General features: G+C 55.0%; 1 protein-coding gene across 3 annotated transcripts; it reads right to left on the minus strand.

Annotated features, from left to right (window-relative positions):
- Positions 1 to 4,735: 4,735 nt before the first annotated feature.
- Positions 4,736 to 25,352, minus strand: ZNF775 (zinc finger protein 775). 3 transcript variants are annotated; one of them, XM_045792363.2, is made up of 3 exons: positions 24,024 to 25,351; positions 13,726 to 13,794; positions 4,736 to 7,129 (listed from the first exon to the last, which is right to left on the minus strand). In XM_045792363.2, exons 2-3 carry the CDS (start codon positions 13,754 to 13,756, stop codon positions 5,553 to 5,555), a joined length of 1,608 nt encoding a protein of 535 aa, XP_045648319.2. In that variant the 5' UTR covers positions 13,757 to 13,794; positions 24,024 to 25,351; the 3' UTR covers positions 4,736 to 5,552. The 3 variants fall into 3 exon arrangements, with proteins under 3 accessions (XP_045648319.2, XP_087716852.1, XP_087716853.1); XM_087860726.1 differs by lacking the exon at positions 13,726 to 13,794 and having other exon boundaries at positions 24,024 to 25,352; XM_087860727.1 differs by lacking the exons at positions 13,726 to 13,794; positions 24,024 to 25,351 and adding an exon at positions 10,440 to 13,719.
- Between the last annotated feature and the right edge of the window lie 1,366 nt (positions 25,353 to 26,718).

Consider the following 26,718-nt stretch of genomic DNA (forward strand, 5'->3'; position numbering starts at 1 on the left):
GAGCAACAGCACAAATGGGGACACCTAGTCAACGACCAGGTTTTTCAGAAGCAAAACCAACAACGTACCCGAGGATGTCACCCATATTTTTAGCAGCATTTTCTAAGTAAGCTGTGCCGAAGAGGCAAGGCACACAGCTGGGGGACGGGCGTGGGAGGGAGGTGACACCCCCTAAGACCCACCCCGTCTTGGTGGGCGATGCCGAGGACCCGGGGTTCCCGGAGGCCTCTGTTCTCTGCTCTGCCCATGAATGAGTTCTGCTGAGTCACTTCATCTCTCTAGTTTCGTACACATGCACCCCACACACACACACACGCATCTCCCCCCACGGTTCCCATGTGCTGTGGTGAACACCCCAGAATGGAGATGGTGAGACTTTCTGCAAACAAAGCCATGCTTCTTCATACAGGCAGGGCCCGGGGCAGGCATGGCAGTCACCACCACACCACAAGGCTCGTGTGACAGCTGGACGTTGGACTCCAACAAAGGCCTAGGTTGCTCACAGCCAAAGCATCCCAGAGAGCAGGCGCATGGCCCCCTTGTGGGCAGAGGTGTGGACAGCCCAGCGGAGCCCTGCCCAGGGCCCTGCACAGCATCCATCCCACACACCGCGGCCGTGCTAGAGGGACAGTCACCCCGTGTGCTCCCCTGGCCAGCCCCAGACCGCTGCCCCTGCAGATCCCAGCCCGGTTTTCCTCCAGCTCCTCCTGCTTTGGGCTGAACCCCAGGCCTTTCCTGCTCCACGGGGCTACCACTCCCCCCTCCCCACTCGCTCCTCCCATCTCCCCAAAAAGGACAACTATCACTTCTCACTTCGCATCCCCTTTCAAGCATCTTGTGCTGACTTCAAGTTGGGATTTACCACACCTTTGTTCTCCCACCAGGTTGTGAGCTTCAAAGGGCAGGGGCTGTGTTTCCGGCATCTCTGGATCCCAGGTGCCCGGCATCTAATTGCCCCTCAGCCAATCTCTGCGGAAAGAATGAATGAATGCACGTCCGGAAGCCATAGCTGCTAGCCGTGGAGGGACGGTGGCCCCGCGGCCAGTCAGCATGCCGATGCGATGTAAGGAATGAGGTTTTGCAGGCACAGCCACGACCCCGGCCGCGAGACCCTGCCGGCACCTGGCTGGAGACGTGGGGCTGTGGGTGCAAGATCTCATCGGCTCCGAAGTTCTCTTTCCTTGACATTAAAGCCCAAGATGGGACCTAGGATCACTTCAGCCAAGCCCTTAAACTTACAGCTGGCCTCCTTCACACAGGTGGAGACTCCCTCCTTATGGGATGGAGCTCTGTTTGGGGAAAACCCTGTTCTTCTCTTTCCATAGTAAACTTGGCACTTGTACAAACACTGTGCACGTAGCCACACACAGGGCTTGTTAAAATAACGGTGGTAACGGCTATTCATTGAGCGCTTGCTGTGTGCCAGGCGCTACACCACAAGCATTGCATGGGTTCCTTGCACGGGGTCCTGCAGCCTACACGGTAAAGCCAGGATTCAGCCCCAGAGCTCTCCGACTCTATCCACGGCTCCCAACAACAAAAGCAAGCTCTTTCTAGATTTGGGTGGTGGCAGGGAGAGACCCAACATTCCTACTTCTTAATAGGGGCGTTATTCCTAGAGTTATACTGTCCAACAGCCACACGTGGCTTAATTAATTAAAATTAAATTTTAAATTCAGTTCCTCAGCCTCACACGCCACATTTTAAGTACTTAGTAGCCACATGTGGCTGGTGACTATGGGATTGGATGGCACAGTTATAGAATATTTCATCCCAGAAAGTTCTACCTGGACAGTGCCTGTCTGGGGCACCGCCCCCTCCAGATCTGAGCAACCTAGGAGACACCACTCTCTTTTTAACCCAAGGGACAACCTACAGGATGTTGTTCATTTTTCTCTCTTCTCTGCCATGATCCAGTAGGAGCAGTGACCTGTGAGAACATACTATTTCCAGCCCCAACACTTCTCCTCTTGCCGAAAGGTCGATATATATATATATTTTTTAAACCAAAGTACTTAAAGAATAAAAGGAAAAGGTCTCAGAAGCATCCCCCAGGTGCTGTCCGCCAAGTGCCTGCTGGTCCCGCTCTCTCCCTGTCCGTGCACCTGCCCACTGGCCTCCCAGCCTCTTCTCCCTCTGGCAGCTCCCCGGGGCTGGGGCTGGGGCTGGGCAAGCAGGAAGCCCAGTCCTCCTGAGGAGGCTGCCAGCTTGCTGGCCGACTCGAAGCTCGGGTTGCTTGCCAAAGAACCACCATTTTCCCAGTTCCTAGGTCATTTTTCTTAGCTCCCAGCCTGCTTCTCACAGAGGAACACAGGGATGACGCAGGCGGTTCCGGGAACCCCAGCTCCCCCAAGTTCATCTGGCCCGTTCGAAGCTTGGCTGTGGGTCCTCACCACGGACCTGCACTTACCTGGAGGTGGACCAAAGTCCTTTACAATCTTGATCTGCTTATGGTCGTTTCCTGTTCACCTGAGAAACCCTTTTATCTCAGCATGCTCTCGAGTATTTGGGATTGTAAACCACTAAGACAGATCTGACCTTCTCGTCTGATTTTATGACATGCTCTTCCTAAGTATTCCCCGGCCTAGTTTTAGTATTTTACAATGAAGGGGGGAAAAAATTGAAGTCAACAATGCCAGGCCACCCTTGGAGAAGCCGGTGATCCTGGCAGTGGAAGGGGCTTGGCTAACAGGAGGCCTGGGACCTGCCCTTGGTTTGTGACATGACCTGGTGGGCCAATCCCGCCGCAGCATCCCCCCTGCCCTGTACCACTGCCCTGTCACAGTCACTGACTTCACAGTGAGGCTAAATGACATAGTGAACAAGCTTTAGTCAGGGAGCTGGGGCTGGGACAATTTATTCAAGGGCTGACTGGACAGACCTTTCTGAGCTATGTGTGTATTAGTGATTTCCCACGAAGGTGCGGGAACCCCTCAAGGATAGGGACCGCGGCTGCTACTGGCTGAATTCTGTCCCCCTCCAAATTCATATATTGAAGCCCTGACCCTCCCCCCCCCATGTGATGGCATTCAGAGCTGGGTCCTTTGGGGGGCAATGAGGTTTCGATGAGGTTATAAGACTGGGATCTTCCTTGATGAGATTAGTGTCCTTACAAAGAGATACCAGAGGGCACTCTCCCCCCTCCCCCTGCCATGTGAGGACACAGGGAGAAGGTGGCCATCTGCAAGCCAGGAAGTGGGCCCTCACCAGGAACCGAATCTGCCAGCACCTTCATCTTGGACACCCAGCCTCCAGACTGTGAGAAGTAAACACCTGTTGCTTAAGACTGCTTACCCCAGTCTGTGGTCCTTTGTCATGGCGGCCCAAGTGCCTGGTGCACAGTAGGCTTGTTAGTGAATCGACGTGTGCCATCCCCTGACCTGGCCAATGGGGCATACCTCTCAGTAATTCTTCACTCTCATGGACGTGGCCCTGACCCCGTGACCCAAAGCACCCATCTGTGAGGATCAGTCACCTTGGGTTAGTGAACAAGCCTTCTCCTAATTTGCACAAGGAAGAAAGCCACGATTAGGCCTCATTAATCCCACGTCCTACCAACATAGCTGTTGGATTGGCTTGATCATTAAACAGAGGCCGTTGGTGGATGAGGACACCTTCAATCGCACAGAAAGTGCCACCTGCCTGAGATCTTCAGTGGCTGCCGGCACTGCCCCTCACGCACCTGATCCCACGGGGCTCCAGGCTCTGGCAGGCTCATCCCTGCAGGCAGCAGCTTTCCAATGCAGGAGTGGTACTCTGGGATGCCTGCCTGGAGGAGGCGGGCTTGCTTGAGTGGGTCTCAGGATTTGCTAAGTGGCAAAGTGGAAGAAGCAAATGACCCATGGGTAAAGTAGGTTTTGCCCAGATCCAGGGCGCTTGGCCTCCCTGAGCAGGGCAGGCTGGGAAAGGAGTTGCAGGAGGGGACAGGCATTCTGGGAAGGTAGGAGAGCACCGAGAGCCTAGAAAACCCCCGCTGGACTGAGAGCCTCACTCTCACATGGGCAGCAACCAGCGGGCACAGCTTGCCCAGTGGGAGAGATCACACAGCAGGGTTTATGATGCAAGCAAGACCTGGCCCAGGAGTAGGCGGCCCGGCTGAGCGCTAAGCATTCCTGGCACTGTTCCCCAGGCAAGCGGGATCACCTCCCCAGGTCTTTCTGTGATGCTGCAACAATGAGACCCCTGCCACATGAACGGAACTCAACAGAATCCGAGACGCAGTGACCGAGAAGCTCCTGGGGAAGGCAGCACTTCCCTGAGTGAAGAGAAGCCGGTGGGCTCCTGGGAGGCAGGCGGACACGGTTCCTCCTCTTAGAGAATGCTACGGTCCCCCCTTTTCCCTCCCACCTCCCAGCTATCCAACCCTAAGTACCCGCAACACCCCGCTTTCTCTGCAATTCCCCCCCCTCCTATGGAGGACGCCGTCCAAGGCCACAGGCCCAGACTGGAGCCCTGGGTTCTCCTGTCAGTGCCAGGGCCCCAGCACCCTGCTTTGGAAGAGACCTCTGGGGGGGGCGGGTAGAGGTTGAGGAGGGTATGTGGGAAGATATCAGATTGGTTTGGAGAGGGCAAGAGAATACTCCCTCCACCCCCAGCAAGAACTAGGCATAGGGAGCTGCTAGGCTCGTGGCCAAAGCTTCCTGTCCTGGTCCTGGGGGCACATGAGTACCCCAGAGCCCACACAGACTTGGGAGTTCCAAAAGGGAGGTTTACAAAGAACAATGAGACCACATGAGACAGTCAATCCTTCATTTTTCTCTTCTGCAACACTGGCATTGATAAAGCCCCAAGTCAGTGACAGCGTCGGGAGTGCCCCTGGGCTGCTAAGTAAGAGCAGCTCCTGTGGTTCTTTCCTGCTGCAGCCCCCTCCCCAAGCTACCAGACCTCAGCTGCCACCACCCCTCTTATACCCCAGTCCGACCACCGCACACATACCAGGCCTAAGGTCCCGCCCGCCATGACAGCACCCTGGGCTTTGGGGCACTCACGGTTGAGAAGGACCAGGGAACCATTCACTCCTTCCAAAAATACGCACTGAATGGCCATTAAGTGCCGGGCACCGCCCTTGGCACTGGGACTATGCCTGCCCCTCCACAGCCACCACGGCTGGCTTCCATCCTTGCTATCAGAGTCTGTTAAAACTCCCCCACTAGACCGGCGTTTGGCCATCCGGCAGCCTGCACCTGACAGGCTGCGGCTACAGCTGATCAGTCCAGCCTTGGGCCATTTCACACCGGGGAGCCTCTCCCAGAGCCCTGACAGAGCCTCCCCGGGGCCTGAGGCCTGCGGTCCCAAGACTGACGGACCGACGGACACATTCAGGCTCCAGAGTGAAATCTGTTCCATCCCACCTCCTCCCTCAGCCCACCCTGGGGCTGTCCCCTTTGAGAGGCTTCTGGAATTCAATTCTGTTCTCTAGCCTTCGGAGCCTTGAGGAAATCACCCTTTCACGGGTTCTACCCCAGGGGTTGTAGAAACCACCATTTCTGGCCACTGCACGCCCACAAACATCCCCTCCCACCCCCACCGCGTGTCCGCTAAGGTCCGGCGCACTAAAGCGCCTGATCCTTGGCGCTGGGGGTGGGCGCCAGGGCCCCGCGGTGCACGCGCTGGTGCTTCAGCAGGTGCTGCTTCTGGCTGAAGCCACGGCCGCACGCGGAGCACAGGTAGGGCCGCTCGCCGGTGTGGTTGCGTCGGTGCCGCGTCAGGTTGGGCTTCTGGCTGAAGCGGCGGCCGCACTCCGGGCACGGGTAGGGCCGCTCGCCCGTGTGGATGCGCTGGTGGATGGTGAGCGCCGACCACCACGAGAAGCTCTTGCCGCACTCGTTGCAGATGAACTGGCGGGGCTCGCCCGGCGCGCTCAGGCCGGCCCGCGCCCGGCCCCACGGCACGGCCCCCGGGCCCCGCGCCGGCTGGAGGTTGCGCGGCTGCGCCGCCAGGCCCGGGGGCGCCTCGGCCTGCGGCTCGGAGCGCGGAATCGCGTCCCGCACGGCTGGCCCAGGGCGCGGCGGCTCGGCGGCGGGGGCGGCGTGCGCGCGCTGGTGGGCCCGCAGTGCAGCGCGGCTCGGGCAGCTCTGGCCGCAGCTGGGGCAGCGCGCAGCCTGGGCGCCGGGCAGGTGCGTGCGCTGGTGCTTGAGCAGGTGCTGCTTCTGGCGGAAGCTGCGGCCGCAGTGCAGGCAGGGGTGCGGCCGCTCGCCCGTGTGGTTGCGCAGGTGCCGCGTCAGGTTGGGCTTCTGGCTGAAGCGACGGCCGCACTCCGGGCACGGGTAGGGCCGCTCGCCCGTGTGGATGCGCTGGTGGATGTTCAGGGACGACCACCACGTGAAGCTCTTGCCGCACTCGTTGCAGATGAACTGGCGCTGCTCGCCCGGCCCCGGGGCGGCGGCGACCGCGGCCCGGGCCCCCGCCTGGCGCCACCAGCCCTGGCAGAGCCCCAGCCAGGCCCACTCGGGGCGGCCCCGCGGCGGCCCGGGCCGCAGGCGACACCCCCGGCGGGCGGCGGCGTCCCGCAGCAACTCCTGCAGCCCGGCGCGGGCGCCCTGGCGGTCCCGGGCGTGCGCGCGCTGGTGGATGCGGAGGCCCACCTGGTGGCGGAAGCAGCGCGCGCACTCGGGGCACGAGTGGGTGGAGGGCCGCGAGTGGGTCTTCTGGTGCTTGAGCAGGTGCTGCTTCTGGCTAAAGCGCCTCGCGCACTCGGGGCAGCAGAAGGGGCGCTCGCCCGTGTGGTGCCGCTGGTGGCGCGCCAGGTTGGGCTTCTGGCTGAAGCTCTTGCCGCACTTGCCGCACAGGTACGGCTTCTCCCCGGTGTGGGTGCGCTGGTGGATCTTCAGGGACGACCACCAGCTGAACCTCTTCCCGCAGTCCAGGCACACAAAGTGACCCTCGCCGGCAGAAAGGGCCCGGCCTGCCAGCGCCTCGGCCTGCTCAGTGGGAGGGACCCACCTTGGACCCCCAGTCTCCTCCTGTCCCCCCAAGGCCCGAGGCTTCCCCATGGTCTGGCATGGCGGGAGGCCCCGATGCTGCTGGAAAATGTTTTCCTTATCCTTCTCGGAAAGCACGGCCTGCGGTACCAGAGTCTGCAGCATCCACTCCGGCTTCTCCTGCTTGATCTTCATCACCAGCCCATCTCCTGCCAGAGGCAAAGGGAGAGAGGACGGGAGAGTCACTCACTGCCCCCTGGGGTGGAGGAAAAGAAGTGCTGGGAGGGCCGAGCACAGAAAATTCGGGGGGAGGAAAGGATGCAGAAGAGAGGGTGTAAGAGGGCACCAGGCGGGAGAAAGAGGAGAGGAGAGGTAGAACAGTCAGAGAAAGGGAAACTTGGGACCTGGAGAAGAAAAAGTACAAGAAAGGAGGAGAAGCTGCTGTTCCAAGGCCACACCTGCTGCCCCGCCTTCTCCAACCGGAGGCCCCCAAGATACAAGAACGGTCTTCCCACCCAGGGAAAAGCAGAAAATGGCCAAGCTTCAACGCTTCTCATTGTTTTTCTAAGAGGATCCATGTGCTGGGAGCTTGCTGAGTGAGTGCATGCCCAGTCCCCCAGTGCTGGGGAGACCAGGCTCCATTTCACGGCCAGGCTCTCCCCACAGCAGCGACCCGGCCTGAGCGCCTCACCTTCCTCCACCTGGGCTGTTTGGCAACTTCACCTTCCTTCCACAAAACCAAGAACCAGAAAGTAGGCCGGAAACGACTGAGCACCCAGAATAGGTGCTGTCCTGCCCTTCCTAAGCCCTCCTACATCAGTCTCAGGAGTCCCCTGCCACACGGCTACGGACCTACCTCTTACAGCGAGCTCGGGTCTACAGGGGTGCTTTGTCCCCCTTGCTCACGGACTGAAGCCACGATGGAAGAGACCCGCTACAGACACTGCACACGGACTGTAGGAGTCCACTTACGGGAAGGTCAAAAGCTGGCAAAACTAACAGCTGAGTTAGATGTCAGGAAACTGCTGCCTGGGGATGGCACAATGGTTGGAAAGGGGGCCTGAGGGGGGCTGGCAACGTTTGGGTTTTTTGTTTTTTTTTTTTTTTTTAAGGAAGAGAGAGCCCAAGCGGGGGAGGGGGGGCAGAGGGAGAGGGAGAGAATCTTTTTTTTTTTAAAGATTTTATTTATTTATTTGACAGAGAGAGAGACAGCCAGCAAGAGAGGGAACACAAGCAGGGGGAGTGGGAGAGGAAGAAGCAGGCTCATAGCAGAGAAGCCTGATGTGGGGCTCGATCCCAGGACTCCTGAATCAGGCCCTGACCCGAAGGCAGATGCTTAACGCCTGAGCCACCCAGGCGCCCCAAAGGAGAGAATCTTAAGCAGGCTCCTTGGAGCCCGAGAGATCAGGACCTGAGCTGAAATCAAGAGTCGGGAGCTTGAGGGACAGAGCCACCCAGGCGCCCCACTGTTCCCTCTCTCGATCTGGGTGCTGGTTTCATGCATATGTTCACTTTGTCAGAATGTACAGAGCTTATGATCTGTGCACTTTTCTGTGTTATACGTCAACAAAAAGTTTACATTTAGTAAAAAGTAGGTGAAATAAAACAGCTGTGAACAAAAAAGAGAAATTCTAAATGAGTTCTGATATTTAAAAGACAACAAAATAAACCCAAGGGAAGTAGGAGGAAGGAATTAATAGATAAAAAGCAGAGACTATAGGGGTGCCTGGGTGGCTCAGCGGTTAAGCGTCTGCCTTCGGCTCAGGGTGTGATCCCGGCGTTATGGGATTGAGCCCCACATCAGGCTGTTCCGCTAGGAGCCTGCTTCTTCCTCTCCCACTCCCCCTGCTGTGTTCCCTCTCTCGCTGGCTGTCTCTATCTCTATCGAATAAATAAATAAAATCTTAAAAAAAAAAAAAAGCAGAGACTATAGGGTAAAGGGAACATAGAGATGTAAAAAGGATTCTGAAAATCCTAAAACACTAATGCATAAATGTTGTATCAATTTGAAAAATCTATATACAATGGATGATTCTGTGAGACAATATAAATTAACAAAAGTGACTCGAGAAGAGGGGGAGGTGGAGAAGAAAAAAAAAACACACGTCCTAAAAGAGACAGAAAAGAAAGCTAACATTCTACCTCAAAAGTGGGTAACAGGCCTCTTAACCGTAAAGACAGGTTGTACTAAAACTCGAAGGGAAGGGTTACCCGAAGCGCACATAAACTGTGACAGTGACTAGCCGGGGAGGGGGCCACAGGCTGGCATGACCCCGTGTCAACAAGACAAGGGCAGAGCAGGCAGGATACTATAGGTTTAGCATTTGAAAGTAGACACCAGAAACAAACAAGCAAAACCATTGGCAAAGCAGATTCAGCAGCATTAAAAGAACAACATATCATGACCTTGCTGGGATCCTCCCAGGAAAGCGAAGATGGCTCAATATAGTTCCTGACATTGGCTTTCTGAACAAGAACAACCTGACACAATCTCAATCCACGTAAAAATGTCATATGCTCAAGTCCACCATCATTTCTGGAGGGAGAGAAGGAAGAAGGGATAGAGGGAGGAGGAAGGAAGCTCTCAGCAAACCAGGCCTATGAGGAAACTTTCTTAGGCTGACAAAGAAGCCATTCTAGAAACGGCAGCAAATGGTATAACGAAGGGCAAGGCATGAAAAGCCCGCTCAGGTTAGGAACAAGCTGATGCTCGCGGTCACTGCCACTCTCCAACGTCGTCCTGGAGGAGCTACCAAAGTAGGGGGAGAAAAGAAAAATAGACATAAATATTGGAAGGGAAAAGAAAAGTGTCATTTGCTGATAATCATTAACATGGAATGTGCAAGAGAATCTACTGACAATATGAGAAATAAAAGAGTTTCAGCAGGGCGCCTGGGTGGCTCAGTGGGTTAAGCGGCAGACTCTTGATTTCAGCTCGGGTCGTGATCTCAGGGTCCTGGGATCGAGGCCTGCATCGGGCTCCGCGCTCAGCCAGGAGTCTGCTTCAAGATTCTCTCTCTCCCTCTGCCCCTCCCCACTGCCCTCTCTCTCTCTCTCTCTCTCAAATAAATAATCTTTTAAAAAGTTTCAGCAAGCTTGCCAGATACAAAAACATATAAAAACTCATAACTTTTAAAAAATGGCAATAAAAGCTATAAAATAACTGGGAATAGACCTAACATACATACATAACTTACATCAAGGACACTCTTAAATGTTATTGAAAGGATAAAGAAAATGTAACTAAAAGGGCTGATACATCATAGTCCTAGATGAGAAGGAAGGAAGCTCTTCACTCCAAAACAATGTTTAAATCCAGTGCCATCCTAATTAAGTGAATTACAAAATTTCTGATGTGCATAGACCATCCAGAAAATTCTAAAAATGAGCAAGGAAGAATTTGGCTTATACAACATTGAAAGCTAAAATACTACCACTAAAAAATGAATGAATGAATGAATGAATGAATGAATGAATGAATAAAAATAAAAATAAACATAAAACACTACCACTACACACCTATGAGGATGGGCAAAACCCAGAATACTGCCAAAACTGGATACTGGCGAGGCTGGGGAGACGCGGGAACCGTCACCCGCTGCTGCTGGGAATGCAGAACGGTGCGGCCACTTTGGAAGCCAGTTTGTCAGTTCCTGACAAAATGAAACATACTCTTTCCATACAATAAGCAATCACTCCCTTGGGTATGTTGCAAACCATCCACACAGAAACCTGCACACAGATGTTTCTAGAACAAGTGTCTCCGTGGGTGTGCTGGGGGCATGAACTACTTCCGACTTCTTGGAGAACAATTTGACAGTGCTTATTAAAATTATGAATGTATCGAAACTTCCACTTCCTCCACCCAACAGTTTCACCCTGGGCGTTCAACCTAATAAATACTGACACAGGAGTGTACAGAGCAATGTCCACAAGCATTTACGGCAGTGCTATCTGTAATTAGCAAAAGCTGGAGAACAGTCTAATTGCCCATCAGTAACAGTCCCACAAAATGATCGCTCCCTTCATAATATGGAATAGTAGGCGGCAACCGAAAAAAAATGCCACGCAGCCGTATATACGCTGATGGGAAGATTCTAAAACATTTGCAGAGAAAACAAAAAATCAATTGAAAAACAACGATCAGTCATCTGACCCAATTTGTGAAAACTAACAGGCTAGCTCTCCATGTACAGACATGCACACGCTCCGGACGGTCCACACTGAAGCCTGACGGTGGGCGCCCTGCAGACGATGTGGACAATACGAGGACCAGATGGCAGATGTCAAAGGGGACCCTCACTTTATCTGCACTGTTTGAATGTGTATGAGAATATTCAAGTATTAGAATTTTAAAATCTTAATATCTGCATTGTTTGAATTTTTGTGAAAATACTCAAATATCAGAATTTTAAAATCTTTAAAACACTTTAAGAAATAAAAAGAAAACCTCACTTAGAATCTGGTGGCCTTTGGTTCTAGGGCCAAAGAGCCCTGCCCCCCTCCTCTGCCTCACTGGCCACCATGAGGACACGGAAAGGGATGTGGTGACCGCGGGATGGGGTGGAAGGGTGGGGGCCCACCTGTGAGGGGCCAGTTTCCCAACTGGCGACACGACCCCAGAAGGCCTCGCCAGGTGCTTGGTTGTGAGAAAGCATTTTAGCAGGAGTCATAATTTGTCGATGAAAGTGGTGATTTAAACTGCACATTGGCAAGAATTGAACTACCCATTTGTAATGAGTTTACTTGACTCTAAGAGGTTTCTTTAGATGCCCTGAAATGTTGGCCAGCAGAAGTATATTTAACAGAATAGGTGTCCAAACCGGCGATCAGGTAGTGAAGCCAAAATATACTCAGGTAAGCGGGACATCACTGTCCCCAAGTGACAGGGTCCCAATTAATGCCCCAGAGCCCCACAAAACTCACTGCCTTGCTCCGATTAAACCTGACCTTGATATTCATCATGGTGGCTGATGGCTGGGAAGGCTCACCCTCTCCAGCCAAAAAGATGGGCCTGGCCTCAAAGCCCAGAGAACATTCCTGTCCAATGCTACCCGGCCCAGAGCAGACACAAGTGCCTGGGTTGTGCGTGTATAGGCCCCTCTGAAGTACGTACATGGGGTCCTTGGTCATCAGGGACACCTTACCTCGAGGCTGAGGTATTAACACAAGGAAAACAGGCCTTGGCCTGCCTGTCGAAGGAGTCCTAAAACAAAGGTTCAGCTCCTCCGTCATCACAAAAAGGATAATTTTTTTAAAAAATTCTAGATGGTTCAGGAAAAATAGAAAGCTGCTAAATGCGAAGCTATTGCTCATTGGGGACAGTTTCTGGGGTGATGAAAATGTTCTGGAGATGGTGGTGTTTGCACAACCGTGTGAATGTACTTAATACCACTGGCTTGTACACTTAAACGTGGCTGAAATGGTAAATTTCATGTTGTGTATATTTCACCACAAAAGAAAAAACACATAAAATAAATAGAAATTAAAAGGTGCTTAAAAGAGGTAAACTTGTAATTATCTGAGAACTTTGGTCACCCAGGAAGAGTCCCTCCCTCCCTAAGCCTGGTCGGCAGGTGCTGTGAGCCTGTGGAAGGCCCAGACCTGGCAAGACCGTGGCTGCAGCCCCAGGGGCACCCAGCCCCCCAGTGCCTCCGTCCTCCAGCATCAAAGCCGGTGGTCTTCCACCTCTTCCCTAAGACTCCAGGGCACCTCAGAAGCTGCCAGGGGTGGGGGAGAGGGCCCTGGCTGACCCCATTTCTCATGCCTGAACTGGGAGTCTGCTTATAAGTTTCCCTGGGAAAAGGTTCCTTCTGCTAAAACGTCTGGAACCATCTGTCCTCGGTTTTACTGTAATTATGGTAACGTCAGCATCTCTCACTCTCTCTCACACACACACACCCAGGGGCTCCCAGCCTTCGAAGTGACATGGCAGTGGTGGGGAGCTGGACTGGGAAGTGGGGTGACTGTGCTCCCTAAAGTCTGCATCAGGACCCGGCCCCAGGATGCACGGTATCCATGGATCCTCCTGCCCCCTCTGAGCTGGATGCTTCATTCCTTTATCACCCTACTGCCTGATTTTTGCCTCCATCTTAGGTTCATTGTGATGATTATCCTGGGAAGGTGGGGGCTCTGGGGTCCGTGGGGCAAGGCCCTGGAGGGGAGGGGGGTAAAGAAACCAGAGTCACTGAGCCAAGGGGCGGCATTCCCAGGGACAGGCCTCGCCCCCTCTCCCAGGACCAGAGCCAGTCGGCAGCAGGGTGGCGAGGAGGCCGGGGGTGCTGGGGGCTGGGGGGCTCGTGCCGAGCACACAGGATCTCCGCTCACAGCAGAACCTGCCTGGTGGACACCGAAACTGCCTGCCTGTCTCCTCCCACGGCCTGTGAACTCTGAGTGACACCAGGAAGCTCTCAGGGACCAAACTGAAGGCACTTTCCTGATCAAAACCCCACAGGGATCGTCTTACCCGGAGTGCTGGTTTTCAATGTTGGATCAGAGTGACCGCCAGCAGTTAGCAAAGGCCTCACTCACCCTCCCGCCTGGCTTTCTGCACGGGTGTGTGCGCGTCCCCTTGCCTAGCAAGGCACGGTGGCCTTTTGTCATTTTCTTAGCTCCCAAAGTCTGTCTTCTTTGCCTTCTTTGACATAACCTTCCACCTCCTGGTCCCGCTCTGCAGTTCTACAGCCCACAGGCTCCTAGTGAGGGCAGCGCCTCACACTCAGGGGCAGGACGGGGACAGGGCGGGGAAGACGGGCCTGGCGGAGGAGGGCGCAGTGGGTTCCCACCTGTCCCTGCGCTCCCTTACCTGTGCTCGCGCCAGCCGGGCCACACTCCATCGGCGGAGGCCTTCCGAGCACCACGCTTGCCCTGCCGTCTGTGGGTGAGAAGGGGGCAGAGGAAGGAGAGCTGGCCAGTGGGACAAGGACCAAATGGGGCCCCCCGCCCTCCTGCCACCTCACAGAACATGTTCCCTCTTTTTCAAGAGCTTCTCTGTCCCTGACCTCAGTTGAAAGTGCAGGGCTTTTGTAAAATTGTACACACAGGTAAAATAGGCATTATTCCCATTTTATGAGGAGGAAACTGAGGCCAGGGAGGGCCTCTGACATGCCCCGAGTCACCGAGGCAGCTGAATGGTGACGCCGGGGGAGGCCCCAGCTCTTCTAACTCCTGACCAGAGCCTCAAGCCCATGGGCTCAGTATCAGCAGGGTCAGGGTGAGAGGTGCACCCCAGGAAACTCAGCTAAGCCTGACACCCGCCTGAGTGGTCGTGGAGACACCCCGGAAGGCAGGACTGGCCCTCCAAAACCACCAGCCCCTCTCCTTCAAAGTCCCCTCCCGTCCCTATTGCATGCAAGATCACACACAAGCCATCTGGGGGACCCGTGAAAGAGTTCACCAATCTGGGGCTCATCTTTTTTCCTTGTTTTAATGCTCAAGGTTTTAGGCACGTCCTGACTGGCTCATTGTCAGGGACAGGTCAGCTGGGGGGCCCCAGGCTCCACTGGCTGCCCCTCTGCGTAGGGTGCCCTTCCCCAGATCCCTGCATGCCCCTTGCCTTTCAGTCTCCGCCTCAATGCCCCCTCCTCCGAGTGGCCTTCCCTGTCACAACCCTAACCCCACTTCACATTCCTCCTTGACGCTTTTCACCACCTGACATGGTATTTACTTGTCTGCGTATCCCGTCATCTTTCGAGAAGACAGGACTTTTCCATGCTCGCTGCTGAATGTCCAGGGCCTGGGAGAGAGCCCCCACCCCAAGGGCACTCCCGGTGCTATGTGGCCTGACTGGCCGGCTGGCTGACCTGCACTCAGCAGAGGGGGGATGCTGCAGCCGGGGGGTTCATTTTCTGCACACAGTGCCGTGGGCTGCCTCCCCTAAGGACAGGGATCTTGTTTCACATGCCTGTACCCCCCTAGTGCCCACTTGCCAAGGCCCGAGTGAGGATCTGTGGCACCGGCCCCACACAGCCCAGATGCTCGGCTCCCCCGCTGCTACAGTGGGGCTTCTCCAGGTCACAGGGCTTTCTTCCCCGCACAGGGGCTCAGCCACCTCAGGAAAACCCATCTCCTCTTGCTCTCCACTTCCGGCCCTCAAGACACCCCATCCCAAGGGCATCCGCCTCCCCTCTCCCAGGTCCCCTTCCAACAGCCACCCTGGGGGGTTGGAGGGCAGGGACCCAGGCTGGGAATCTGGGCCCTGACAAGAGAGGTGGGGGCAGGGGTAGAAGGGCAAATATGCATTTAAAAAAGAGAAATATCATTTTCCCTGGGGCAAAAAGGGAAAGAAACTCCTGCCCTTTTCTCTTAGGGCATTTACTTGAGAAAAGTTGTCATTGTAAATTTTTCTCTGCCCCTTTGAGAGGCATGTAAATCTTTTCAAAAGCTACAAAGCTTCTTGCCAGCTTTACAACCCGGGCCTCCCTCCAAGGCCCTGGGAGCCACCTCCTTGAAATGTAAACACCGAGGGAGACAGGGACCCACGGGAGCGTGGGTGGGGCCTGACTTCCGCGGGCGCCCGGCTCCAAGCTGCAGAACTGTCTCCTGTCCTAAAGATAGGAGACGCGCCCTGTTCCTTGGGAGCAAGGCAATTAGCAAACACAGGCGGCCACCCCAATGGCCAGGTGAGTTTAGGATGAACTCCAGGTGACGCACGGTGCCATCGGGGAAGTCCTCTTGCTGAGGACGAGTTAGGCTCTAGCTGGAGACCGTGTACAGCGGGCGGCATCTGCTGGGCTGTGGAACCAGGGAGATCTCCTTCTGCTTTCCTGATCTCTCAGCGGGCTGCCTGTGATGTGCCTCTCTTTCTGTATTCATGCGTATTCAGTTAAAAAAAAAAGAAAAAAGCTTCTCTTTCTCTCCTCCTTTTGTGGGGAGCTTTTCTGAGTTGGCAGGAGACTTTGTTTTTAATTCTATTTCCCCAAAAGGGGTCTGCTATGCACCCCTACTGTGGTTTCTTACAGATGGCTAAAACCTGCTTGTGGTGCAGAGAAAAAGCAGGCAGGGAGGAAGAGGGGAGGGAAAGGCCCAGCGGGAAGGCCCCGATGGATGCTGATGGATGGATGGGTGGATGGATGGACAGATGGGTGGGTGGATGGATGGACGGATGGATGGATGGACGGACGGATGGGTGGGTGGATGGATGGATGGATGGATGGGTGGATGGACGGACAGATGGATGGATGGATGGGTGGATGGATGGATAGATGGACAGATGGATGGACAGATGGATGATGGACGGATGGATGGATGGATGAGTGAATATGGACAAATGGATGGATGGGTGGATGGATGGACAAATGGATGGATGGGTGGATGGATGGATGGACGGATGATGGACGGACGGATGGATGGACAGATGGATGGGTGGGTGGATGGACAGATGGATGGATTGATGGGTGGATGGATGGATGGTCGGTGGATGGACTGATGGATGGATGGATGGATGGACGGAAGGATGGGTGGATGGATGGATGGATGGATGGATGGATGGATGAATGGACGGATGGATGGACAGATGGATGAATGGGTGGATGGATGCTGATACTCCTGCCTTGGCACCACCTCTTCCCTCCAGGTTGCTACACAACGGGCCTCTTGAGCCCAATCAAATAGGTCCTACTTCATCCATTTTGTCTTCCGAGGGGTATTAGGACCTAAAAATCAGCTCAGGTGGCAGAAAGGCTTCAGTTCTTGGTGAATTATTCACAGTGAGCTACAGAGCAGCTCCCTGTGTCCCTGGGAACTTCTGTCCCAGCCACACCAGGTCTTGGAACATGGTCCCAGTAAGCTCAGGAGTGGGAACAGAGGGAAGGGGACCCCCATGGGCCCAAGGGGAAGTAGTAAGAAATGAGAGGCAGGGCACAGAAGAGGCACAGAAGACAGGAATGGGGGGCAGGCCCCCATGTCTTGAGTGCTCACCTCCAACTGCGTGCTCAGGTGGAATGTGTCTAAAAACAGGCCAGCAGGTGTACTGCAGGTAAAACTCTAAGAAAGCCAAACAGAGGGAAGTGTCTGCCTGTGGCCACGTGTCTGCCCCCCCAAGCTGCACCTTTTCTCTCGTTCCCTCTTCTTCTGCCTCCACCTTGCTACGCTGCCCTGCAGGCCCCTTCTTAGCCGCCACTCACCCACTGTCCCTGACCCACGGTCACCCGACCTGGCCTGACATGCAGGATGCCCAGCAAAATGCGCCTGGCTGACACAGAAGGCAATGAGACCAATCCAGCACCCCTGACAGTGCCCACACTGAGTCTCCGAAGGTCGCTTGGCCTATCATGCAGGGCCCTCACCCCGGTCTCCAGTGACCTCTCCCCTCCTGGCGCAGCAAGTTCTATGCAGTGTGGGACACACACAGGGGATGGGTCTCGGGACAATGCCCCGGTCACCTCCCCCTTCCCAGCACCTGGCTCTGGGCCTGGCCCTCCCCACTGAGTCAGGCTGCAGTTGGGGTGGGAGCCCTCTCCACGAGAGGCCTCCAGGGGGCAGCTGGAGGACAACTGCCAGACCACACAAAGCGAGGATTGTGCCCGGCAGCAGGTGGTGAGGTCTGGGGGCAGGGGAAGGTAACAAAGGGGCTTTGCTCTCAGCAGAATCCTGGGGGCAGGGAGGGGAGCGGACAGCAGCTGGGGTGAAGAGAAAGGCCGCAGATGGGAGGGGCAGTGCAGGGACATGGCCCCTGGAACTCTTTATCCTTGGCATCTCCCCGAACCACGGCCAAAGGCCCAGCTCCCAGGCCCTTCTCAGCCGTGAGCTCCCACCGGGCCCACACCCAGGTCCTCACCAGCCACCACTGCTCCCCTACACCAACAGCTCCTTGACCCCACAGGAAACCGCGGGCAGGGGGTCCTCTTCCCAAATGCCCCCTCCACGTCAAGCTGATCCCCTTTGCCATGCCAATGAGGATGCCATGCTTCCCGAACGGCCTACCTTTCCAGTAACCACATCTTTCCCACCCCTCAGCGGGTCTGACCCACCTGGTCCACAGTGCACAGCCCACCCACCCAGCCTCCCACCCTCGCCCCCACCCCCATGCTCTAATCTGCCTGGGCCGCTCCCAGCTTTCTTTCCTGGAGAGTTCCCGGTTCCCTTCGGGCAGGCCCCACTTCTCACCTCCTTGCCCTGACCCACTGCGCTGGCTCACACAGGTCAGATGCCCGGGACCAGACTCAAGACTGTGGCCCAGGACAGCATTTGTAAGGGGGTGGCCCTGCTCAGGCTCCAGCCAGCCTCCACCCTGGGGGGATGAGCTCAGAGTGCTCCCTAGGGGCCGAGGTTCTTCCTCTCCTAACCTCATTTTTTGAGGGGCATAGGGGACATCCCTGAGATCTTGACATTGATCTGGTCGTGGAAAGAGGACTGCTCAGCCGAGACTCTGGTATGGACAGGGAGAGAGCCACTGTCTGCTGAGCACCACTGTGCACAGAACACTGAGCAGGCATCTCCCGTTTCTTCCTTCCCAACCAATTACAGCTGAGGAACCACGGCTCTGAGAAGTTAAGTCATTTGTTCAAGGTCACACAGCTGGTAAGAAATAGAGCCAGAACCAAACTGGGGTCAACCTGCCCCCGCCAGAGCTCCTTCTCAGGAACAATGTCGCCTCCTAGAAGAAAGTACAGGACTTACCAAACCTTAAACTACCCATCCCTACTTTCAGGGGTCTGGCTTCTATACCCACACGTGATTATTCAAGTTTACATTAATTAAATTTTAAATTCAGTTTCTCAATCACACTGGCCACATTTCAAGTCCTCTAAAGCCTCATGGACCCCGAGCTACCAGGACAGCAGAGGACATGCCTATGCTCTCGGAGCTCCAGTGGATGGCGCTGCACTAGACTGTAAGCTCCGGGAGGGCAGCAGCCTTGCTCCATTGACAGGCACACCTCGCTTTCTTGCACTTCGCAGACGTTACTTTTTTTTTTTTTTTTTTTTTTAACAAACTGAAGGTCTGTGGCCAAACTGCACTGAGCAAGTTTACTGGCACAATTTTTTTCCAACAGCATTTGCTCCCTTCGTGTCTCTGTGTCACATTTTGGTAATTCTCGCGATATTTCAAACTTTTTCAGTATTACTATATTTGCTAAGGGTGATCTGTGATCCGTGATTATGACCTGTGGCAAGCCCCGATGATGGCCAGCAGGGTGTGGCAATAAAGTATTTTTTAATGAAGGCACGTACATTATCACTGGAGACATAATGCTGTTGCCCACGTCCTAGATGCTGTATCGTGTAAACATAACTCGTGTGCACTGAGAGACCAAAAAACTCACTTGATTCGCTTTATCACAGTATTTGCTTTACTGCAATATCTCCGAGGTGCACCTGTATATTGAATGAATGAGTGAATGAATGAATGGTGGAGTAAAGAGGGCTCCTCTGGCCCCAGTCCTTGGCCCCTGATGACAACTATCTTGGGACAAGGTGATGGTGTTTTCTGCCTGGGAACCCAATTGCAGTTACTGTCAGGGGGTGTCTTCATTTACAACATGCGATTACAGGCATCTGCGAAGAAACTGACGCAAACGCGAAACGCACACACTAACACATCCAGAAACGTATCTAACATCTAACACAGCTCGGTAAACCGAGGTTCAGGGGCGCAAAAATACAGAGACGCTCGTACATAAGAGAAGAGCTGCAAAACCGTATGCAAAGTACGGAGAAACTGAGGCCTTTAGAAACCCACAGATACACCTGCAGACCTGCAGAAACCAGTGCGCGCAGGCGCGAACCACAGAAATACCAATACCACACAGCGCGCTCGCAAAACCAGAAACGTGGGTCTGTGTGTGACACAATTACGCTCCCAGCTGCCCACTGCTCCAAGAAAGGGAACTCAGGGAGACGGAAGCGAGGTGGTATGATGGGGGACAGTCACCTGTTAGGTCACCCATGCTGGGGGCGGGGGACGGCATGGGGCCAGCCAGGGCTGCGGCTGGCTGGGGAGGAGTTGGCCTGGTACAGAAAGCCACGGACAGAGAACTGGAATCTGCTGGGCAAGCCCGAAGCAGCGAGAGACCCCCTCCCGGGCCTGCAGGGGGTCTAGCCCCAGAGGAAGCAGCAGACCCTTTCCCCTGGGAACCTAAGCCCCACACGGCTGGCCCCTCAACAAAGTCCACTCCCAAAGGCTGCCCCTCTCCTCAAGCCCATGTCACACCTAGACTGGGAATGGGGCCCCTGAGTTCTAAGCCACCGGTGGCTGACAAATCACTTTACCTCTGGGCCTCGGGTTCCTAAGGTGAAGGTGACTGAAAAGGCCTGCCCCCCAGGTTTCTCGAGCACTGGATGAGACCCTGCAGCACACGGCACTCCCCGGAGCCTACAAACCAGCCACGTCTCTCTCCCACCCCTACGGACTGAGAACCACCCACTCCCCATTCCCTACGCCCTCTCCGGCCGCTGCTGCTCACTCTTCCTAAACCTTCACTCCTCCAGCTGCTTCAGAATCTTCAGAGGCCCCCACTGCCCACACAGTCACCCCAAACTCCGCTCCCCGATGTGAGCGGGCCTGGCAGGAGGAAGAGGGTGTGCACTATTCTCCTGTTGGAACCATCTCAAGGCCGTGCACAGCTCCTTGGATGGCAGGTCACGGGACCCCAACAGCCCTGGGGGGGGGGCTCTGGGCTGGTTCAGGTGCCTAACAGGGTAGGAGTGGAGGGGGCTGCATGGACGGTGGTAAGGAAAGCAGGGCCGGAGGCTGGGGGGCCTGAGCGCCAGGCATGGGGGCTGGGCTAGAAGCCTTGGACGCTTCTGCTGGCCTAAGGCTCAAAGCCTCAGCTTCACTGAGGGGAAGGGGGCAGTGTATCCTGTCTCCCAGGACCTGTTCCAAAGCCACCAGGCCCTCCCCCGAGGCCAGTCCCACAAATGCCACTCCTGTACAAGGCCTGTGCCCTGGGGTTGTGTTCTGGCTGGCCTCTGGATAGTCTGCTCTCTCCAGGTATCAAGTCCCTCGACACATCAGACCTCCCACCCTCCTCTCATCCACAGTGTGTGACCAAGAAGGACACACAAACCAGTGGCTTTAAAATGTTAGAAGAAACAGCGCAGCTGCTGCCCGAGCCCCAGGAGACCTGCTTCCCTATATGGCCCTGGGCCCACAGACAGACAAGCAGGCCCAGGGGTCTCAGCTCAGACCAAGGAAGGGTCGCCTCCACCGCCTGGAGGCCCACCTCCATCCCTCACCCCAGCATGAGCATGCCCAACGTCCTTCTACGACTCCGAGAAGACTCCCCAGCCGCTCCAGAGCCTCCAACCCAGCTTCCTCTCTTCTCACCTGCCCTGCTCCTCAAGAACGCCTCCCTCCTCCCCGGCTTCCCCAGATCACACTCAGCACCCGATCAGGTGTTCTGGGCACCTCCCACTGTGGCCTTTCATCCGAGCTCCGCCCCTTCCCCTTCTTCTACTCCTCCAGCACCTTCAGACCTTGGTCTCCCAAACACTGTGGTCCTAAGTCCTAGGAGAGGGGTCAGAGGAGCAAGGGGAAAGGGCGGGCCATTATTCCACAGAAATTATTAAATTATTATTTCGAAAATAATAACACTTATTCCTATGGATGGAATTGTCCTATCAAGCAAGGGGGGGAAACGGAGTGAAAGGACTCCGGGAAACACAAAGTGCAAGACAAAGTATTTTTAGGTCACCACATTACCGTCACCCTCTCCTTGCCTCCCACATTATACGAACTGTACCTCAGGGCCGCCTGACAAGAGCAGCCCAGTTTAGTGACATCAGGATCCCTGGTGATCCACCAGGGATCCCTGGGGAACCAGGTCCACGAACGGCCGGGGCAGCCAGGGCAGCCGCTTATCCTATCATGCCTGCCCCGTCCCGGAGGTCCGTGATCTAACCCCAGGCCAGTTTCAGAAACACCTCCTTCCAGGACTTCTGCCTCCACCAGCCCAGCATTCACCCCTTTGCTGGGACTGCCCCACCCCACCTCCCTATCCCTATGCCTGTCCCTCACCCGTGGCCTCCACATCCCCAGTCTCTGCTCACCCATCTCCCTTTAGAGGAGAGAGCAGCACCCACATTCCTCAGCCCCAAGGTCTAAGACTCAGAAGCCCGCCAGGGCCTGGGGACCCCTCATGACCTGATCCGAAGACAAGAGATGAAACTGACTGCTAACAACACTGATCAGATGCCACATTTTCATTTGTAACCACTTTCTAACCCTTGCTTTGTTCGAAAGAGCTTGGAAAGGGTAAGGAGTGCCCCCACCCACCCACCCGCTTGCCGGATGAGGGGAGGGACGCAAAGCCCAGAGGTGATATCCCTTGCCTCATAGAGAGTTAGACCTAAGGTCCCCCTCTGCACACTCTGACCACGCTCTTCCCTCCCAGCCACCAGCCACCGCCGCACAGGGAAATGTTGGATTCCTCAGCTTAACCCTCGCCAGGGAGGCAGGTGCAGGGGTCGGCCCACCTCCACCAAGCTCTGCACTTTGTCCTGGGTAGTCCTTGCCTCTCCAGGGGGACAGTGATCTTCAGGCCTCTCAAAACCACCACCACCTTCCACCACCCCAGAGTGCAATTGTCACAATGCACACATCGGTAAGTCATACCAGTGCTGTTTTTAATACTTCCAAGATCTCCTACTGCCCCACCTCAGTTCAGGCCTCACTGCTTCTTGCCCAAAGAATGTACTCGTTTTATAGGTTATCTTCCCCCGCCAATCCATTTATCATCCAGAACTCAAAGCAATTACCCTAAAATTACAATGAGGACAGGTTACTACTTTGCTTAAAATACTTCCCAATGGGTCCCCAGCACTTCCAGGTTCAGCTAAAAATTTCTTGGCAAGACCATTTAGAACCCGGCCTCTGCTGGCTTCTCCTGCCTCCCAGCTCCCCATTGTCCCAGCATGTGACTCCCTGACCTTGAAGCATTTTGGCTGGCCCGTGACCAGTCTTGGAAGACTCTTGCCCAGCTCTTCCCTGCCCAGCCTAGACCAGGGATCACTCTTAGCGGGAAGCCTTTTTGGATATGCAACGCTCAGTTAGGGGCCCTTCTCTGTCTGACCTGGTATACCCACTCAGCCTGATACCATGTACATAGTATAATAATGTATCTCTCTCCACAACAAGACTGTAAACATCTTAACACGGAGTATTTCTGTCTCCCCAACATCCAGCCGAAGGTCCCATGTGCTGTAAACCATTAACAAAAATTTTAATAAACACAATACAGAAATTTAAGTTCAAAACGGGTTAGAAACACAGAATCATGGAACCTTAGAGTTGAAAGGAGACTAATATCCTCTAATCGCTTCGTTTTACAGATGAACACAGGGACCCAAAAAGAATAGCTAATAGTGGAGCCTGGACATCAGCCAGTCTCAAGCTCCTGGGCTCTGACCACACCCAGCCCCAGGTCTGGCTGACCAGGACCCACTCCAGGCTCCACCCCGCCCAAAGGACTGGAGGAGGCAGCATCTCCGTTATCCTCCACTTTTACAGGGGAAGAAGCCCCCGGCTCCTACCCCCACCCCCACTGAGGTCTTGACTCCTGTGCCCATTTTCCTGGAATGGAGCCCCCCCCCCAACACACCACACACACACACACACACACACACACACACACACACACGCATTTTCAATTTCTGTGGTCTTCCCTCTCATTGTTCGCACTCCCAATCTTTATGCCCACTCACTTAATCATTTATTAAGCACCTACTCTGTGTCACTGTGCGGCGAGCACTGGGGTTCCTGTCCTCCAAAAGCTCGGTCTTTCTGACACAGCTGACACAGCCGCGAACATAGGGGCAAAGCTTGGGCAAAACGCGCCAAAGGGACCAGGGGTCAGCCCCCCGCTCACCACCCCGTCCCTCCCGCTCTCACGGCCCCCCTCCTGCTCTCTGCCCCGGCCTGCAGCCCCCTCCCACGCACGACCCCCTTCCCCAGGGGCTGTGTGGGGGCGGAGAAAGTTCGGGGCCGCAGTGCCAGGGGCTCAGGGGACCGCGAGACCCCCGAGGCCGCCGCCAGCCCGAGGCTGGGTGGGGGCAGCGCGGGAGGAGCGGGCCGGGCGCTGGCCCCACAGCACGGTCCGTCCCTCCGCACGCCCCTCCCGCCCGGATTCGGAGGGACTCGGAGGGAGGGGACGGGAATAAATACCTTGACTTTGTGGTTAAGGTTAACGGGAACTGCCACCCCGGGGCGACTTGGGCACTGGGCTCCCCGGCCCTGCCAGTCCCGGGACAGGCGGGGCGGGCGCCTTCCCTCTGATTGGCTAACGGGCCTGGCCATCCCCGGGGCCGTCCCGCCGCCTGATTGGCTGCGCCGCTCAGATGACCAGCTCTGCCCTATCGGAGAAGCCCGCGGGGCGGCCCCTTTGTTCTCCTGAGCCAATAGCCCTGGTGGGCGGGCTGACCCCGCTGCCCGCTGGGCCTCGCGGGGCCCCGCGCGGCGTTAACGCTTTGGCCGCTGGCGCGGGAGGCGAGTCCAGGGCTCCGAGGGGAGGAGGAGCGAGGGCGAGGCCGGGTGCTGGTGACCGGTCGGCGCCGCGGCACCCTGTTCTTCCGCTCCGCCGGGCTCTCCCTCTGGCTCTGGCCCCGCGGACGCGCTCTCAGATCGATCCCGTCATTCCGCAACTCTCCTCCGGCTCCGGGGCGCGCCCGCACCGCTCTTGGCGCCGGGATCGGGAGAACAGGACGCACGAACCCCACTCTGACGCTCACACTCGAGTGTACATGTGACATGGTGGCACTTGGCACTACAGTACACCAAGTGTTAGGGTGAGAAGCTGTACTTGTCTCCCGCGACCCGAGAGAAATCGCCCTCTGTACCCCACGCGGCGCCAGGCACGTCGTGGGCCCCCGATAAAAGATCCTGGGGTCTCTACGAGAGAGACGGAGACCTCATTAAATCCACCCCCTCGCTTTCTCGTCAGGAAACGGCGGTCTGAAGAGGTCACGTTCCTCGATGGAGTGTCACTGCTGATTTAGAGGCAGGGTCCAGACGGCCAAGGAGGGTCTTGACTGCTCCTGGAGATCTTCAGAAAAGAGAATTTTCTCTTCTACCCACACGAATTGGAAGCAAATGCTCCTTTATGCCAATAAGAGTCCTCACACTGCTACCTCAAGCCAGCTAGGTCAACTCCCACTGGCAGGATTCTCTCTGGAGCTGCTTAGAAACTGCCTTTGGGACTTGAGGCTGATAAAAACAGAAGCTGGCCTCTCTCTCTGAGACTTCCTACTAACCTACAAGAAGCTGGTGGACCTCATTCTAATGAATCGGTAGCCACCTGCTAAGCATTTGCGGTGGGCCCGGCTATTGTTTGGCCTCAGGACAATAGACACTGTCCCGCTGAGATTCTGTCGGTTTTGCTACTAACTTCTGTGCAGTTTTTCTGTCTCTGGACTTTGACTTATCTGTGAAAGAGTAATTTCCTAGTTACATACTTACCTTTCCAGACTTTTGCAGGACCCAAATTTGTTCTGTTGTCTGTGTAAACATTTGTAAAGTATAAAAGTCTACACAGAGGTCAGATACCTCTAGGCCGTCAATTTTTTTTTAAAGAATCCCGTTCACCTCTTTATTTTCTAGAATGCCTACTGGAGGTTTACCAAAGGCTTGTGGAATTCCAGTATTCTAGTTCCAGATCTGCCACTGGTTACGAGTGAGAAAACCCACTTTTCTCTGGGTATGTTTCCTCCTTTACAGAGTGAAAGACTTCTCCGGATTGGCATTTCATAACCAAGGGTATTTCAAGGACGGAAAGAATGAAGCACATCTGGGATCCTATTTACATTAAGAAAAAAGAGAGAGAGAAAAGACAGAACGGGGAGGGAGGGGAATGAAAGACTTCCACATTAAAAAAAAAAAAAGTATGCATTATTAAATTTTGACAAGATAATTGAGAACGTTTATAATTGTAGAAGAAAAAAGGGGGGAAAAAACCCTGGATCCTCAGAACAGCAGTGTAGCTCCTGTCACCAGAACTATGACCCCTCCAACCTGAGCAGTTCCTCCCTCAAGACTACTGTCAGCATGTGCCATACTGAGCAAGGACTTGGGAACCACCAGGTCCTCTGAGGGACCCAGGAAGGACCTATGGACAAGTTCACTGTCCCAGCTTTACCAGCCCCCTCAAGGCCACTTCTGTGGCTTTCCCTGAATTTTGGACTTCTAGCCATCTCTACCCAAAAACAGGTGCAGCACAGCACTAGGAAAAAACCAATGCCAGCCTTCCCCACCCCCAAGCATTTCCTTTAAAGGTTGATCTTTCAAAGTCAGGCACCCTGGTCAGATTCCCTCTCCATCATCCTTTTCCCCAACCCCGAAGTACAAACCTTAGATGCCTGAGGACCTGGCTCCTGCTCCCTGCCCATCATCCCCAGACGTTGACCTACTTTCCTGCCCCCCAAAAAGCATTGTTCCCCTTCCCTTGAAGCCCTAAATTCCCTGAAAGAGACATACTGACGTACGGCATTCTTGAGTCAATGCTTCTAGTCTCCGAAAGATAATTTGCCATTAACTATACAGGTTTTTAAGTGGCCCCATGAAGGCGTGAAGTGGCTTCAACCAATATGAAATTTGGAAGCTGTCTGCTGCCATTCTACACACCTGGAGCCCCACTCACCCCTGTCCATCGCCCCCTGCTCATTCTTTGTGTACACAGACACGTCCTCCCCAGACTTGGGCCTCTTAGAGGTAAAAACAGGGTCTTATCTTGCTGAGTCCCCAGTTGCCATCACAACATCAAGCATGGTAGGCATTTAATAATTATCGTCACCAAAGCAGCAGCATACTCCATTCACCCAACAAACACGTGGCAGTGGTCAAGACCACACGTTCCAGGAGTGAGAGA

The sequence above is a fragment of the Ursus americanus genome, chromosome 3 (genome assembly GCF_024610735.1).
Source record: "Ursus americanus isolate L20-20 chromosome 3, mUrsAme1.1.p, whole genome shotgun sequence".
In the NCBI taxonomy this organism is placed as follows: domain Eukaryota; kingdom Metazoa; phylum Chordata; class Mammalia; order Carnivora; family Ursidae; genus Ursus; species Ursus americanus.